Consider the following 13,659-nt stretch of genomic DNA (forward strand, 5'->3'; position numbering starts at 1 on the left):
TCACTTACAACTTGTGCCCTGCAATTGTGATGACTCTGCAGGCAGCTCCGCCTTTGAAAAGTGGCTCATCCTGCTACATTGAGCCCAGCAGATGCCTGTCTCCCAGCAGCTGGCAGGGTGTTATTTGGGTGATGCACTGAGGTCTGCAGCTCTTCCTTACTCAAATCAGTATTTTAGCATTTTCCTTGCTACTTGCTATTTTCTTTTTGTATGGCTTTGAAAGCCTTTTCATCTGGACAGTGCCGTTCAAGCTGTCAAATCTTTCCTCCATGTGAAAGGTGCATTTCAAGCCCTCCTTTGCTTGACTTTGCTCCAGGTGTGGTTCCTATGCTGTGTGCATGCTGGCTGTAGATTGGGTTTGTTGGCCAAGAGCCTGACCTAGATTTTGTCTTGTTTTCCCTAGCTTTGCCACCAAAACACCTTGTCTTCTAGTGACATTTGTCAAGGTCTAAGTGTATCTTGAATCCTTTCTCTACATCCTCCCTTTCTTTAAGGTTGTTCAGTATTTATTATCAAAGATTTAGAGTACTTTATACAAGCTTTTCTTCCCTTTGACCTCATCTTTTTTTTCCTGTGCATCTTAAGGTGGTTTTTGTTGCTTAATTTTTATTTGACCTGGATGTTAATACTCGGGTCTTCCTGCAGTGCTGTAGCTGTAGGATTATGACTTGGAAATTACAGCCTATACTTGAGAAGAAATCCCTTTGGGAGACAGTGGTGGGATGGGAATCTCCAGGTCTCTGGTGTGTCCTCTCTATGCCGTCAGGTGGGGGTTGGAGAGAGCTGTGGTTTCCAGCTCCCTCTAGAGAGAGCAAGTGAGAAGAGTCCCTTTTCCAGGTGCTCTGTTCACTCTGCCTCATGCTCAAAGGTATCTTGCTCTTCTTCACCAGCATTTTGTGTCTAATGAGGCTGAAGTAATGTCTGGGACATGGTTCAGAGCTTTACTTTTCACTTTGTGGTAGATGCTTTGATCTACTTTCTAGCTGACAAAGGGACGTCTTGCACCAGCTGCACTGGGATAGGGACCTTTTCTAAGGGGCAGAGAGGGTAGGAATTCTCCACTGGTGACCAATTAGGATGTGTCCTACAAATCAGAACTGTTCACACATCTGTCCTGAAGAAAATCCAGTCCAGATGTTGGTGGTATGATCAGTACCATTTCCTCAGCATTAAGGGAGTCAAGCATTTTGCAGTGAATGAAGGATCAGGCCATTGTGTTGAAGTGAGGAGATGGATCCATTCAGGTCGAAGCCAGCTGGCCAGAACTGGCCAGTTCTGCTTACTCCTACTCCTGCACTGCACTGAAGGAGCACAAGGGAGACCCATGATCATCCACTGGGGCTAGCAAAGAAAATGTGGTTTACAAAGTTGATTCTTGTGTCGTATTATCTTCTGGAGAGTCCAAGAGTCATATGGCTACTTCCACTGCAGTGTTCAATGTACTGGGAAAATAATGGAGGGGAGGCAGTGGAGAGTCCTGGCTCAGTGTCTCTTCCCTGCTGTGATGGAGGTTTGCTGGGGTTTTCTTCCTAACGCAGAAGAATTTGCTGTATGGTGGTTTTAAGGTTATTTCCTTCCTTTCCTGGCTGACTTGTGTTCACACATCATCAGTTACCTGCTCCTGTTCCATCTTTCCATTGGAAAAAAGAGTATTTTTCTTGTTAGTTTCTCGTGGGTTTTCCCCCCATTTCTGTTAAAAGCCTTGCAGAAAATCACAGTCCAGTTGCATTTCCACTGTCTGAGCTCTGGAGGGTGTCCAGTGAATCCAGGTATTGTGCTCTTGGCCCAGGACTCAGATACCTCACAGAAGCTCCTTCTTCAACTTAACGTGAATTATTTGGCTTCTTGCAGCAGCTCACAGGCTCTTTATTTTTCCCTCAACCCCCTTTCCACTTTCCAAGAGCTGTTCACTGCCTGTCCCCTGATGGCCATCTTTGAGTTGATACAATGTCAGATGCCTCTTTTCTGTCTGATATAACTTTGATTGTGATTCTTTTATACCAGTGACACTGGCTCTGACATCTTTTGTATCTTGTGTTGAAAGAGGTTTTTCTTGCAGTAAGTGTGAAAAGACATCCACTAGTAATTTTGTATATGGACTTCTATGGTTAAGTCTATCATAAGACTGGCTAAGAGAACTCAGCTGCTACACCACACCAAATAGAACCCCCCACCACAAGCAGGTGGGCAGTTCTTTTGATGGACATATTCTACTGTCACCACACTTATGGGTCCCAAACCTGTAGGATGCCTTAGAGAGCATCATGGAGCCCTTGGGCATCAGCATGGACACCTTGCATGAGGGAGCTCCTGTCATACAAATGCTTTATGAAGAAAAGGAAGGGAAAGGAGGAGAGAGGAGGAGAAGGAAACGAAAACCCCCAAACAGTTACCTCCCCAGCAGCACCCACCATGCAGACAGCAAACCAGCCAGATCTCACTTAGAGTGTTTGCTCCTAGGGGTACCATGGGTTAATGCTTTTGAACCAGAGGGTGTCTCTTGCAGGTGGAGTCCTTTCTCAGTGGAGTTCAGGTGTACAAGAGCAACGTACCTGTCTCCTTGGGACTCTCCTGCCTTGTCTCTTGCCCCTTTCTGTGTCATCCCTGCCTGGCTTTTGCTTGAGTGTGACTTTTCTTTCTGGTTTCTTGCAGGTACCTGAAGAAAATATAAACGGTGTGGTCAATGCACTCCAAGTCAGTCAAGCTGAAAAGCATTAGAGATCTTCTGAGCTGGTTCCAGATGCTTTTTATTATTATTATAATTATTATTATTATTATAATTATTATTATTATTCTTTTTTTCTCACAGTATTTCTTGAAAAATCTGATTCCAGAGAGTGACATGAAAAGAGACTGTGGAAGGTTGAGCAGAACAGCTCCAATAAGCCTTGGGTTTAATTATTAATATTGTTATTTTATTAAATCTACGAATGAGGGGCAGGAGGAAGGGGAGGTGAGATGCTTTCCTGATGGTCCTCTCCAAGGTGAGGTGTAACCTGCCTGTGTTCTTGGGGTGGAAGGAGCTGCCTGGGGACACAGTCTCCCCCCACGGGTGCTCTGCTCGGCTGGGATGGACAAGCCCTTGCTTAGAGAGAGCCCCGAGAACCTTAAATCCAACGACATGTGGAATTAAACAGAAAAGATGTTGCATAGTACTGGCTTGTCTCCTCGCATCAGACTTCCTGAGGACTGTTCCTCATTGCCTGCCTTGAGATAGGGATGGGAATCGGGTTCTGTTTCCCCTGACAAAACTGTTTGGTGTTGGAAAAGGGGAAGGTATCAGGTTGTTTGGATTTTCCCCTTTTCCCTGTCTCCCTGCAGTCAAAGCCTGGCTGCTCTGGGAAAGCCTGGGCATGGGGAGCATTGCTTTGACCCACCTTCAGGTGGGGACACCGAGACTTCCATCTGTATTGAAACGTGGCCATTTTAGCTCAGATTTCCCCCATCACCTTCCCCTTTCCCCCAGTGTCCTCCTGCCATGTCCTCTGCCCCAGGACAGCTGCTGTCCCCTCATCCTCACATCAGAGCCATCCTCTTGTCCCCCAGGGCCAGCAAGACAAGGGAGGCATCTTTCCTCCTGTCTCCTCAGGCTTTTTCCCATCCACGTTGTACATGGGCACATGAAGGATTGCCTGGGTCCCTGGGTATCCCCTGCACATCCTGGTCCACCTCAGCCAAGAGATGCATCAGGTTGTCCTCACCAGGGCCAGGAGGGTGCCCAAGCCCTGCTGGGACTCTCCATCACCACCTCTTCATCAGCTCCTTCATCACCAAGATGGGGTCTTGACTCCCAGGGGTTCTCTTGAGAACAGAACGATGCTGAAAGTGCATAAAACCCAAAGCGTTTCCCTCTGGTCCTGTCAGGGGAAGGTGATGTGGGCTTTACAGTGAGGCAGCAGGAGGGTGTTTGCTCCTGCCTTGCACCAAAGCTGTGGGCCAGCAGGAGCCAGGCCTTGAGGCCCATGGTGGCACCACCTCTGAATGGCAGCCACAGCCACCACCATGGAGGACAGCAGGGACTGTTGCTGGGAGAGCAGGCATCACCCAAGTTGTAGGTACCTACCACTGCATTGTGCTGTGACCATACAGTGAGGGATGGTGGAAAGGAGGAACCATCTGCAGAGGTCTCTGCTTTCACAGTTAGGAGCCCACGTGTATCTTGCGTTTCTAGAGTTCTTCCCATTTCATTTTTGACATGAAGAAATGGAAGGTTTTGCAGTTCTACTGAGAGCTTCCCAGCTGTGCTTAGACAGCCTCCAGCATGGTTTTCCTGAGGCAGTGTCTTGCAGAGTTGAGCCAGGGTTTTGCACTGATCTGGAGGCAGTAAGCAAGCACCTGAGACCATGCCACAGGCATGGTTTATACTGGTGTGTAGGTCATGCAGACAGGTTTATACTGGTGTGTAGGGCATGCAGATTCACACACTGGCTCACAGCTTGGTGTTTAGCTGTGAATTTGTGGTGCTGGAGGGCTGAGCTTAACATTAGTGGTTTCTGGTGCTGCTGAACCCAGACGCTGAGTTTCAGATCTGATTTTTCATTGGTAGGATGTTGTGTAGCAGGTAGGCAGGGAATTGAGGATCCACAGGAAACAGCATGGGTGACTTTCCTTTGTAGGCCCCAAGATAAAGCATCCCTGCTGAGGAACACTTACTTAAGCACATGTTTCATACTCTGCTGAATTGTATGTTTTGCTGTTCCTTTACATGGGTTTTTGGTCTTGCCCCATGAATTCACTCCAGATTTCTGGAGTAAATGTTTATTCCAAGTGTGGCACCATGCATCTCTGGATGTTTGCTTAGAAAGATGCTTTGCTTCCCACCACATGCCATAAGGATGCAAGGGTTCCTCCTCAGGGTGGCAGGTTGGGGTGGCAGGTTTGAGAGGAGATACCAGCACATGGGCTGGTGTACAGCCAAACTTTCTGGTTGGCTGAGTTAAGCCTGAGCTTTCCTTGTGTGCATGGACGGTGTCACCAGGACAGGACGTTCTTCATGCTCCACGTTTTACAACCATTGGGGAATGATGATGTAGCCACTTCCCACATCATAGGGAGGGCACTGTGTGTTGCTCTGCGTGTGCTAGTGCTGCTTTGTAAAGACCATGACATGTACAATAAGGAATTACTTGAAGCAAGCAAAAAGTTTACTGAGCCTTAACAGAAAGTGAGAAAAAAATGGTTTTTAATGACTTTTTCTATTCTTTGAACCTTGCACTCAGGCTCTGCCAGAGGCAGAAGTTTTAGTTTAAATTTTTCACTTTTTATCCCAGGGGAGTCAGGTTTATGGTTGTGAGATCTGCAGAAGTCTTTGTGGTGGATCTGAACTGCGTCACGCAGGTTGATGCCCCAGCCTGGAAATGTCACAAGGTGTAAAATGGAATTGAGGAACTCTCCATCCCTGCTGTCATGTTCACCTTCACCTTTTGATTTCCTCTCTTGTTTTGTCCTGAGAACGCAGAAGCTTATTTCAGACAACTTGGGGTAGTTTGATGCTTTCCCTTCAGTTTTCCCCACATCACTTTGCTGGTAGGAGATGATGCCGATTTTAGCCAGAATTGGATGAACCTGGAAACAGAGCCTTGGGGACGGGCAGTCAAGTGTGCAGTCAGGATGGGTGCAAATGTCCGCAGTGGTGTTGCTTGTGAGCCCTTGGCTGGATAAGGCAGAAAGGGGTCTGTAGGAGCTTTGTTGAAAACAATAGTAATAATAATACACCACCACATGCTGCATGAGCCACAGCAGTGGCTTTTCAAGCTGCTCAACAGCTCACGCTCCCCTAGCACCTCCTGGCCTTGGGGTGGGGAAAAATGGAAGGATCTTTCCTTTTTTCTTTAAATGCCTTATGATAATAACGTCTCTGAGCATCCCTGGCATTGTGCTGTTTCACACTGTGTGCATGAAAGGAGGAGCATGTCTCAGTGGGACACCCTTTGGTTGGGTACTGAAGGCCCCAGTTACCCATCAGCCACCCCCCTGCCTCGAGCATCCCGCTTGGCTCTGTGGGAGCATCCCTGGCCATGGCTGCTGCTCATCAGGGATCACCCGAACCTTCCCAGTTCCTCTTGTTGCACAAAAACTCACCAACCAGTGTTGCCAGCCCTGCAAGGAGGGGTGGGCAGGGAAGGAGAACGTGAGCCCTCCTGTGCCCTCCTTGCTTCTCTGAGGCCTTTGTTTCCTTAGGAACTTTTTCTCCCCCTGTGTGTGTCACTATGTAGGGTTTTGTCTTTTTCCCCTCACCCCAATTAGACTTTGGCTGCCAATTCCTTTCTACTGTGCAAGTGTGGGCATATGTTCATATAATTGTATAGTGTTTACATAGAAATACGTAGTGTGTCTTGTACACATGTATAAATACCTGTGTTCTGTGTCCGTATGGCTGTATACTGTACAGAGCATATATACTTGAGCAATATAGGTTAATATATGCTGGGTGAGTACATGTGTGTATACTCCAGGCACACTCTCGGTGTGTGTATATATGTAGTAAGTGCTGTATAGACACATGTATTCACCATATATTTTTAATTCAAGTATATAGGCAATATGAATACTTAGTTACACTCTCGGGATTTCTCTACATGTTTTTAACAAAGAGCAGCAGAGAAGCTGACCTGAAGCAAAACTGTGGTTCTGCTTGATTCACAGCACTGGGTTCTCTGCCTGCTTCAGGAGCAGCCTGTTCCTCTTCAGTGTGGTTGCCTCAAGCACACAGATTATAGAAAAGAAGTTGTTTCTCTTGAGATAAGTAGTTTAGTTGCTGCCCTGAATTGCTTCAGTCTGTAAGTGGTGATGGTTCATAGCAAAGTGCCTGCCCAGACCCTGGCTGGGGGGTTGCAGTGGGGCTTCCACTTCCCACCAGCACTGAACCAGTGCCCGGGCCGGGTTCAGCACCTCCTGAGCCTCCTGCATGTGAAGGACTTCGGGGTGACCTGGGCTTGTCCCCGGGATTCCTCCAGAGCTGGTTCATGTTGACCTTTGCCAGCATCTCCATGCAAGGCTGTGGGGTTTCCTGGCAGATGTGCTGACTGGTGGTTCAGTGGCCAGAGGGCTAATGCAGAGCTCTGGTGTGGGTTGGGAAACTCACCTTGGTTGGCCTGTGAGAAGCATTAATGGGTTATTTTTAACTAGATGGAAATGTTGGAGCATCTTTTAAAGTAGGAGAGGCTGTTGGAACCTGGCTGTGGGAAGGGTATGGTCTTTGCATCGCATCATCAGTTTCCTGCTGATCAGGAACACTGTTATGGTCCAGGTGGGGAAAAGTTTTTACCCAAACCATCCCTTAATTTGATACTTCAGTTACCCTTCACCAGATGCAATGAGGATGCTCCCTTGCAGCTGACCTTGTGGCACTTCCAGGTCGCTGATTTCCAGTCCGCCCCATCAGTGCATCCTGACAGAGGATTGTGCAGTTTGCTGTTTCTGTTCAGGCACTGAAGTCAGTTGGCTTTGCAGTGACAGAGTTTCTAAATGCTGTGCTTCAAGTGGCATGTATTAATCCCTCTTGCATATGGAGGTGTTAATGGAAGCATTTGGATTTGCTGGAGCACAGAGATGGTGGCACCTGCAGTGGGTGACATTAGTATTAAGACTTATTTAATGGCAATGCCATTTATAAAGAGCATTCATAATATAAATATCACGCTGCTGCCTCCGAATGTATTTTTAACTCCAAGCTCAGTGTTACCATTCCCAAGGGCACAGGTAGGGAATGCAGTCGGTCAGAGATGAATCAGCCTCTAACAAAACGCTTGGTGATGTCGGACCCTGCCTGAGGGGTTGCAAATGGCATGAGCAGTGATTTAGTCTTTTCAGATATGCCATGCAGAGCTGCAGTGGGGACCCTCAGGACCAATGCTTGAAGGGAAGTGTCACTGAAAGGTCCCGGTTGCTTTAGCCAAGAAGAGCATCCAGCAGAACTTTATCAGGTTTCCTTTTTTCTGAAGCACAAGTTTCTGTCCTGCAGATGCTGGGAGGGAAGCAAGGAGTGCAGAGGAGGTCACTCAGGCTCCAGCACAGCTCCATGAACACCCTGATGCTCGTGATGCTCTCAGCAGCAGGCAGACACCTGAGGGAGCAAGGCACAAAGCAGCTCTGCTCAGAGGCTGCATTTGCAGGGCCTGGATTGAGCATCCCTGGGCATGAGCTCCCAACACGTTCTCCCACTGGCTGCACTGCACAGGGACCTGTTGCCTCTAGCGAGGGTTCAGGGATGAGGGTTCAGCAGTGTGACTGGCAGCCTGTGAAGGTAGGGAAGCTGTATGACACATTAGAGCCTACATTGCACCTGTTTGATTAGTTTGGCTCTGAAAGAAACTGTGTTTTAATTACCTTTGCTGTGCAGTGCTTGTATTTCCTCCCATTACAGAGGTGTGAGCTGGTGGACAGGCCATGGCCTCGGTCTGTGCTGACCCACAGCATCCACACTGTTGGCCCTGGTATCTGTATTTCCATGGGCATCCCTGTGTCTGTCTGTGCAGTTTCTCACACGTCTCCGTGATGCAGCAGTGAGGGCTCTTGCAGAGGCCCTGTTAGTGCACAGGCATGGAAAGGGCAGGGGAGAGGCAGGGATTGCTGCAGTGCCCAGCAATGCCAAGGAGTTACTCTGTGTGGTTTTTAAGTTGCAGATATGAATGTATGTGGGTTTGCTCGTCGTTGTGAACACAAAAGTGTTTCCATTCTTTTCCCTCTCTGAATCAAACAGACCTCCCTGCCCTGCCCAGTGACCCCCTGGGGATGCCTTTGTCCCCATAGCACCATCTCAGCAAAGGTGGCAGCAGCCTTCCCAAGCCCCCAGTATTCCGAAAGCCTTTGGATGCTTGCCTTTGGGGAGAAGACTCCAGGTATCCCTGGGTGTTGGGAGGTAAAGGTGGTGTCTGGCACTGAGGCCAGAGGGATTCGTCACATGAAAGGGTTTCTGCTCCATGTACCTACACTTGCTGTTGGAGAGCATTGGAGCTTTCAAACTCTCTCCTTCCGAGGGCAGTGACTTGAGCAGAGGGTGCTGTGTCCTGTGTTGCTGCAGTCAGTGCTCAGTGAGAGCAAATGTTCTGTCTTGGCACTGCATAATTGTCATTTTCTGTTAATGACAAGTGCCTGAGCACTGGCTGCTGGCTCCTGAGCAGTCACAGCAGCATTCACTGATGGGCAAGAAATGGTTTTCTGACGAGGATCCCTGTCCTCTCTGTTACTATGACTGTGACATCTCCAGTAAGCAGCTTAAGGCATCTCACTTACCTGTTCCAGTCCTGCCTGCAAGCGTTGGATGGGATTAAACTTTTATTACCTGCTGGAGAGTAAAACCCAGTCATCCTTTGTCAAATAGTGTTTGCATTTCATAGTGTGTGCTGGGGTGTGTTTACATTGGCTGAGATGTGCAGATCTGCCTCCAGGTTCAGATACCTTCTCCCCATGAGCACATCTGTTTGTACCCTGTGTGTGCTGTGTGTGACAGGGGCCAGCATTATCCCTGGGGCATCCCAGCAGCACTGAGCTGGTACAGGAACACTCTGTGCACATTCCCAGTGAGGGATCAGCACCTTCCCAGGACACTGTGAGGGAAACATGACTGTGAATCTTGAGTTAACGCTGCTGTCTTCAGTCTCCTGTTCCCCATCCGTCTCCTCCTGCGTTATTTAATCTTAATGAAGCACAGCTCAGATGCAATACCAGCTCTGGTGAGCATGGGGGAAGGAAGGACTGGGCTTTGCAGCACAGGATGTGCACTGGAGGCTGAGCAGCAAATCCTGGCTGTAGCAGCCATAGCCCCTGCAGAAGCTCTGCTGAGATGGAGCAATGCACAGACCCTGTTCTAAGCAGGGGAAGTAAATGAAGTATGTATCCAAACAAAGTATATTCTAATTTTAGAGTATTAATTTTAGGGTTCCGTACCTCTTTGGAACACATGTAGCCAAGATATCCCTTTCTTGGTCTCTCTAGACAGCACCAGCCATTTCTCCTTCAGGTTGGGAAGATAATTTGTATACCTAGGACTGAATGTGACCTTGTAATTGCAGATTACATGCAATAGCTTCTCCCTGCTCTGTAATTCCCTTGTAGAGATTGCCCATGCTGCTGCCTGCCCTGGGTTTGGTGAGAACCCAACCATGAGGGAGCAGCACAAACCCCACTCAGTTCATCCCAATGAAAGCCCAGAACTTGCACAGCTCCTGCCCTGGCTGCCTGGCTGGGTGCAAGTGGTGCTGTGGTTGCAAACCAGCCACTGAATTCCCTGGGATTCCTTGGGGTTCTTGTGTTCACCATTTTCCAGCTTCCTGCAGGATTCTGTAGGTGACACGTGAGGGGTTTGGAGCTGATGGACAGAGCTGCCCAGCAGGGATCTGGGAGCACTCAGACTGGGAAGTATCAGGAGCACTTTGCTCCCCTCCACCCTAGCTCTGTCCTCTGCTTGTGCCATAGGAGAGCTGATGTGCTGCCGAGTGTCCCTCTGTAGGCAGACCCTGTGGTTTTACTGGTGTCCTCCCAACCCTCGAAGATGATGCCAAAACCCAGGGCTCCTTTCGTCCTTCATTTGGGGTCTGGTTGGTTTTTACTCCCCGTGTGGCTGTTGCAGAGGCTGTGTCTCTCGCACATCTGGAAAGGTACCATCAGGGGCTGGCTGTGTTTTGGGGTCCCCCTGCCCTGCCCAGCTTCCTGCTGCTATCTCAGCATCGTGGGGGTTTGAAACCAGCTTCCTGCAATTGCAGTAATAAGCGTTTGCTTTTTCCCAAAGGATTCATACCAGCTCTTTATGTAACTTGAATCCCATGGTTTTCCAGGTACCCGATGCCCTTGTGGGAATGCCACCAGAAGCACCCTGCTTGCCGGGTGGCTGTGAGCATTAGTGCTGCTTCAGCCACCGGAAGGGGAGTTCAGCCCCATGTGCAGAATCATTCCCATCAGCTGAAAGGGAACTTCCCTTTCACTGAAGGAAACCAGTGGCCTCCTGGTTGGGTTTGTGGTCAGTGGGAAGAACAAAAGAGCATTTGCCATGTGGGAAGCTGAAGGAAGGGGCGGGGGGGGGGGTTGGAGGGCAGGGAGAGCCTCCCCCCCCCCCCAGCCTCTTGTTGGGGTGGTCTCCAGGCCAGCCCCGTGATCTTTATTCCCTTTAAGGACACTGCAGTTACCTGATGGGAGCCCAGTGACCTCCTCCTGTTGTTGATGTGGGGCTAGGTTTGAGCCTCCCCTTGTCCCTCACGGGGTGTCCAGCAGGGGCTGCCGCAGGATCGTGCTGGGCTGGGGGGGTCAGGGTAAGGAAGGACTCTGCAGTAGGAGCACCCGGTTTGCCTTTGGCCATCAGGAGCAGAGTGTCTGCCGCAGCTTGGGGACCTCAGCCTTGGGTTAGATCTATCATAGACCTAAACAATGAATCCTGCCCTCATCTCCAGGCCCTGTTCCCCGGGGTCCCCTCTCCCCCTGGAGCTGTGTCAGAGCTTCCTTCCTCGGGGTGTTTATTTGCTGTATCTGTGAACAGAGGAGCACATCAGTGTCCTGCGGCAGGCGCTGGGGCTTCTGCAGCTCCCCAGAGGCACTGGAAGAGCCTTCCCAGTGTTCCTGGTGGTGCCGGAGCCAGGGCTGCCCTTGACCCCTCACCTGAAACCCTCACTGCAACTGCTGCTAGAAACACTCGTGCTGATCCCACAGCCATTGATAGTAGGGGCGTGAGACCCACATTTGAGGGCTGTCAGGGATGAGGGGCCTGGTAACACGGGGTGGCACTTCCCTGCCTCTTGCCACTCTCAGTGTCCATCAGTGTGGTCCTGTCCCCACTGCCTGTGGCTGGGTTGCAACTCCCATCATCCCTCCCCTGCACCTGAGCTGCAGGCTTGGATCTGGGGCTTACAAAACACGAAGTTGGCACCGTGGCACCCGTGTTTTGTGCCTCCTCATCCTCCTCTGTGCTGCCTCTGCAGCCGTAGGGATGGCGGTGGGATGGCCACAGCTCCTGGGACAGGCAGGGGAGGAGGAGGCTGCTGGGCAGTCACTCACAGCAGGATCCAGCTCTGGATGCTCTGGTTCAGCCTCTGGAAGAGCCTGTCCCTCCCTCTCCATTAACTCCCCAGGAAGCTGCTCTCCCCTTGTTCCTGCTGGAATTAGGGGGGATGAGCTCTGTGTGGTGAACACTGACCCATGCCAGTGGGATCTCCCTGGGAACATGCTCAGGATCCACAGCCCCAGCTTGCAGATGTGTCCCGTTATGGCCCCATGGCACAGCACTGGCTCACCCTGGCTCTGTCTTGCTTTTTGGGCACCACAAGGCACCCAGGAGGTTAATGTGGAGGGAGCTTAGGGACAGACTGGATCCCCTGGGCTAAAACACAGTGAGCTGTCACCCTGTGGGGTCACGGTGTGGGTTTACACTGGAACTCCACCACATTGGGCACATACAGAGGTGGGTGGGTGCTGCCAGCCCTTCCATGGCCATGGTGCATCGCTGCTTTATCAGTGTCCCAGCTGCTGGAACGAGACTGAGCATTTCTCTTTCTGCCTTTTGGACTTAGGAAGGAGCCCAGTGACGGCCGCAGCATCCCCAGCACTGCCAGGAGGGCAGAGAGGTCCTGGTGCAGGGTTTGCCCCTCTGCTCCCCTTGGAAGTGCTGCACCCCCTGCGCTGGGATGTGGCTGAGGGAAGGCTGCGCTCAGTGGGATGTAGGGGACACCACCGGTGGCCTTGGTGCTGGCCTCTGGGAGAGGGGAATGTTCCACCATGGAACAGAGGGAGCGGTGGAAGCAGCTGAGGATCGTGCTCTGGGCACTGAGAAGTGGATGCTTTGCTTTCCCAGCAAGTGCACACGCTGCTTTTCTTTGCTGGTCTTACGCTGAAAAGCTGAGGTTTATGTACTGTATGAAAAAAATACCAGAAAAAGAGAGAAAAAATCCTAATGTTCCAAAATAAAGGACAGTATATTTTGTACTTTGTAAAGTGTTAATTAAAATGAAAAAGAATAAAAAGTGAAACAAACGCTGTCTGCTTTTGTACTGATCAAACTGATGAAAATAAAGCAGAGCTTGGCATTGTCTATAAGATGTAGCTCTTATTCTTTCAACCTACAACCACCCTGGGCCTCACTCCCAGCAGTGCCCTTTGCCTATATACGCCCGTTAAGGAAGCTCAGCCATGGCTCTCTGGTGTCCTGGACCTGTCTCTGGCTGTTTCACCCACCATCACCTTCATCCTGCAGGTGTTCTCTGGGAGCCACAAAACCTGCCCCATCCTGTTCCCTTAAAATGAGAACTCAGTGGGATATGCCACATCCCAGGATACTGGCCTGGCCTCAGTAAGCTGCACAGTGCCATGGCCATAAGCTTCTCAGTAAGGAGGAGCTGAAGAACCTGCTGAATCGTGCCAGAAAAAGCAGAGGAATGAGAGGGATCATCACCCCTATCACTTACAACATACGCAGTTGTAACAATTTATATGGGTTTTTAAAGGGAAGCAGCTCATTTACATGAACTGTAGTCACATCTTCAGTGTACTGTAACCTATTTCTGACTCTTCTGGTCAAGTGTAAGAGTATTGAGGCAGGAATTCGGTGTTGGACTCCTAATCTGGAATGCAGCTCCAGATTTAGTGCAGAGCATTGCCTCCAGGGTTTAATCCATTAAACAAATCAACGCTTGAACTGCCAACAAGATCACACTGCCTGCAGCTACCTGAGAAACA

The 13,659-nt window shown here is 49.9% G+C and overlaps 1 protein-coding gene across 1 annotated transcript in view; it reads left to right on the forward strand.

The window, feature by feature from the left end:
* Positions 1 to 3,633, forward strand: part of CASTOR2 (cytosolic arginine sensor for mTORC1 subunit 2) — a 112,106-nt gene extending 108,473 nt beyond the window's left edge. Inside the window, exon 9 of the mRNA XM_034068861.1 lies at positions 2,653 to 3,633. Within this exon, the coding sequence (XP_033924752.1) occupies positions 2,653 to 2,718 (66 nt within the window). The 3' untranslated portion in view covers positions 2,719 to 3,633. The remainder of the gene's footprint in view (positions 1 to 2,652) is intronic.
* The last annotated feature ends 10,026 nt before the right edge of the window (positions 3,634 to 13,659 follow it).

Source organism: Melopsittacus undulatus, chromosome 13, assembly GCF_012275295.1.
Source record: "Melopsittacus undulatus isolate bMelUnd1 chromosome 13, bMelUnd1.mat.Z, whole genome shotgun sequence".
Lineage (NCBI taxonomy): Eukaryota > Metazoa > Chordata > Aves > Psittaciformes > Psittaculidae > Melopsittacus > Melopsittacus undulatus.